The sequence below is a fragment of the Sinocyclocheilus rhinocerous genome, unplaced genomic scaffold (genome assembly GCF_001515625.1).
Source record: "Sinocyclocheilus rhinocerous isolate Xijiao unplaced genomic scaffold, SAMN03320098_v1.1 scaffold1115, whole genome shotgun sequence".
NCBI classification, from domain to species: Eukaryota; Metazoa; Chordata; class Actinopteri; order Cypriniformes; family Cyprinidae; genus Sinocyclocheilus; species Sinocyclocheilus rhinocerous.
Genome location: NW_015658514.1, coordinates 1,594,086 through 1,597,904, shown reverse-complemented (window position 1 = coordinate 1,597,904; position 3,819 = coordinate 1,594,086). Strand labels below are relative to the sequence as shown.

Below are 3,819 nucleotides of genomic sequence, written 5' to 3'. Positions count from 1 at the left end.
TCGGTATGACAGCTTCTTTACATGCATTTTGACTGCTCTCAGCACCCGTACCGTAAGTGCACAATTACACGCGCAAACCAAAAAAAAAGTGCGGCTGGCTTGACCGTGCATTTTCAAAGCGCGGCTGGCTTGACCGCAGTAGCTGAGGCGGGCTGGACTCCGCTTTGTCCACGGTGAAAGCCGATCCGGCGATGCACAGCGCGATGTTGATGTATTTCCTCAGCAACCAGCATGGATCAGCTCCAGGCATGACGAAGCCATATCGTCCTCTTTTGGAAGGACAAAGAAAGTAGTTTGGCTTTCACAACGAAACACACAGCGTCTTCACGACATGGTGGCGGCAACAACAATACTACAGCGAGAATAAAAGCTACGCCTTCTTTCTTTGCATGAACATTTGGGCGGCGTTATGCAAATCTTCCCACATCGTGACGTAGACATGTGGGGGCGTGTTAGAACGAGCCGTTTTAGGTAGGTGTGGCTGACTCTTAACTTTTATAAAGAATATCTCTTTGGATTTGAGACTTTAGTCTTTGCAACTTTACAGATCTTCTTTATGCACCAAGAGCTTGTAACACTCCAAAGAGAAAGGAAAAATTGAAATCGCATCATATGACCCCTTTAAGTGAATGGGCTAGGCAATGCCTACTGATTTCTTTAATTAATTAAAAAAACTAATAATAATAATAATTATTAGGGACAGTGGTTAGTTCAGGAAATAATGGGGAGAAGAGGTGGAGACTCATGTCGTCTGTCTGAGCAAAACCACAAAATGTGGCCGCATGTGGACTCACTGCTAAGCCATGGTGCCAAAACTGATGTTATTCCCTTTCAAGATTACACACTTGGCTGAATAACTGGACATATTAAATCACAAGCTGACTGAGAGAGAAAGGAGCCAAAAAAAGGTGTATGCAATATGTTGGTGTCTATACAGTGTGAGCCAGACTGGGCCAAAGCTCCATAAAATACAAGGCAGTATGACTGATGTTATATTAAACATCATGAACAAAGATTTACATGTTCTCTAATAGGATGCACTTTGTAAGCATTTAATTTTTATAGGCAGTGAGAACTCTGTAAGCATACATACCTTATCTCCAAGATCGATCTTGGTGAAGCTGAATGTACTGAGGTGGGCATTGGCTTCTTTGATTGCTGGCTCGATTGTTTCTTTAAACAGCTTCTCCACAAACTGACACACGTAAGGCCACATCTGTTTCACTGTCTGAAAGGCAAAGTTCAAAAAAGTACCTGCTCAGTACTATGCAACTGAGTAAACTGAGGCACTTAAGGCATCTTCATTTCTTACTGTTACTGACTTAAGTATGATAAATAAGCTGCTCTGAAACTCGTTAGTTATCAGAAAAGTTTAACTGTTGTTTTATACCCTCTTGACTACATTTGCTAAAAACAAAATCTTCAATGCGTGTACAATACATTTTTCCACAACAAGGTTGTGTGACACAAGGTTCACAGTTTTTATTTAAAAGGCTGGAGGACATGTTGTAACTTGATTAAGTGTAAATACTCCAGGCATTTGGAAACTATTCTCCACGACAACAGAACAGGTAGCCATACTGGAAAGGCACAAACAGAAATATTAAAAAATAAATGTAGGATACCATGTCTGAGAGCAAAGAAATAACATCTAAAACCTTTGAAATAAGTTAGCGATGTAGATAGCCAAATAATGAAAAAGAGACAGAATTAATTATATCACATTTATGAGCTTTAAAATGCATGTGTGAAAGTTTAGGTTGTAATATTAGTATGATACAGTACTGTAAGAGTTTTTATCCTTCTCAGTTTTGTCATGTTTAAAAACATCAGCGATTCTGCAGTGTTTCATGTAAATAGTTTTGCATGATTTTGAATGTTGCAGACATACTTTGCAGAAGCATGAGGCCATTCAGGTACATAAATTACACCGCTGGGCAAAATGTTAATGAAATATTCAAATCAGGCATGTTTTTGAAGGCTGTGAGCCACTGAATGTATATGTACAATGAATATTTTAAAAAGCCACTGATTTTGACACAGAGGGTGAAAAATGGTTGCTACGTGTAGTGTAACATGAGCAAAGCACACTGGATTATAGCACCAGTGTACAACCAATGTTATCCTCCTCCTAACCCCCCACCCTCCACCCATAGAAAGCGAGAGAGTATCATATTCCAGAATATTGACTGCAGACACATGCATGTATATGAGAGTGCTGGATTATGATTACTTAGAAATTATTAAGGAACAGGCAATTACTATCCAATAATTCTCTCACCTTATTTAGCCACTCAACTCTCTCCACATCTGGATAATGAACCTGGTGGAGAGATAGACAATTATATCATATTAATAAAAGAGAGAGGGAACAAGACTGCTTCTGTAAATGTGCTGCAGTGTCTTTGAAGAAACCCCTCAGGCTATTACACACATGCACATTCTTGGTTAACAGATGGCATGAAAAATAATAATTCAATGTATGACAAAATAAAAAGACTTCCTTTCTAAACTTGTGAAACATTCTCTATACCAAAAAATGGCACCCATGTGTATTCTCTCCTTTTCTTTCACTTCAGTGGTATTATCATGTCTATATGTAGAGCAATAGGATCAGGGATGAGCATAGCTGCAGTCAAATCCCTGCATGCGTAAAATGCTTAGCCTGCATTTGTTTCATGCAGTGGGAGGGACCAAGGGTGACCGTGATTTCACCAAGTACAACATGTTCTTGGATCAACATCCTTGTTGATCCTGGAACAACATTCCAATCAACCAATCAGAATTGAGGGATACCTTTTCAGGAAATATCTGTTTTAGGCTTACGATCAGGGTTAGGTGCTTCTACATCCTTGTTAATCAGCTATCAATTCACACTGATTTTAGGAATAAATTAATTATGGGTAGGGTTAGGTTTAGGGGTAGGAATTGGGTTAAGTCTATATTTTTGGACAGTAATGTTGATCCAGGAACATGTCTTACTTGGCAAAATCACGGTGACCGGGAGCAAGATGACACACCAACACTGCACTTTTTTCATTTCTAAAGCAGTGCCATACAATAAAAGTCAATGACATCATTGGGGTCGAGTGGGTTTTTTTTGGACCCCACTGACTTTCATTATATGGACAATAAAGTTTCTTCAAAATATATTTTTCATGTGTTTTACAGAAAAATAAGTCACACAGGTTTGAAACTACATTCTCGCATAGCCAGATCTTCAGACTGACGGCAGAAGGTCTGGGAACCTTGGACGCTTTCAATGGCCAAGGACCGCCCAAGAGGCCCTATGGCTGACAGGTAAAGCAAGCAATCACGTTTCATTTTGTGCTGCGTCATGTTTAGGGGCGTGGAAATGTCTCCACAATAACAGACCGGTGTGCAAAACTCTTGGACGTATTTTAAACATTCTATGCTGCAAACTTTACATATTTCACATACTTTTATAAATCCAGCGTTTAGATGATCCTGATAAGTGCTCATTGTCACAGTTGTAAACATGACGGATTTCTTCTTTCATGAGGGGGTTTGGCGTCACGGCATCTTTGTTTCCAGGCGGAATGTTAAAGAACACGCCACGCATGTCTCCCGGAATTCTTGTATAATTTAAAGGGGTCATATGATGCGATTTCAATTTTTCCTTTCTCTTTGGAGTGCTACAAGCTCTTGGTGCATAAAGAAGATCTGTAAAGTTGCGAATACTAAAGTCTAAATTTTTTTTTCGCCCCCACATCTACATCACGATGTGGGAAGATTTGCATAATGCCGCCCAAATGTTCACGCAAAGAAAGAAGGCGTAACTTTTATTCTCGCTGTAGT

General features: G+C 39.6%; 1 protein-coding gene across 1 annotated transcript in view; it reads right to left on the bottom strand.

Moving 5' to 3' along the window:
- LOC107722405 (extended synaptotagmin-2-A-like) overlaps positions 1–3,819 on the bottom strand; it is a 33,378-nt gene that overhangs the window by 23,503 nt on the left and 6,056 nt on the right. The window contains 2 exon segments of the mRNA XM_016530762.1: positions 1,094–1,228; positions 2,282–2,323. Of these exon segments, the coding sequence (XP_016386248.1) occupies positions 1,094–1,228; positions 2,282–2,323 (177 nt within the window).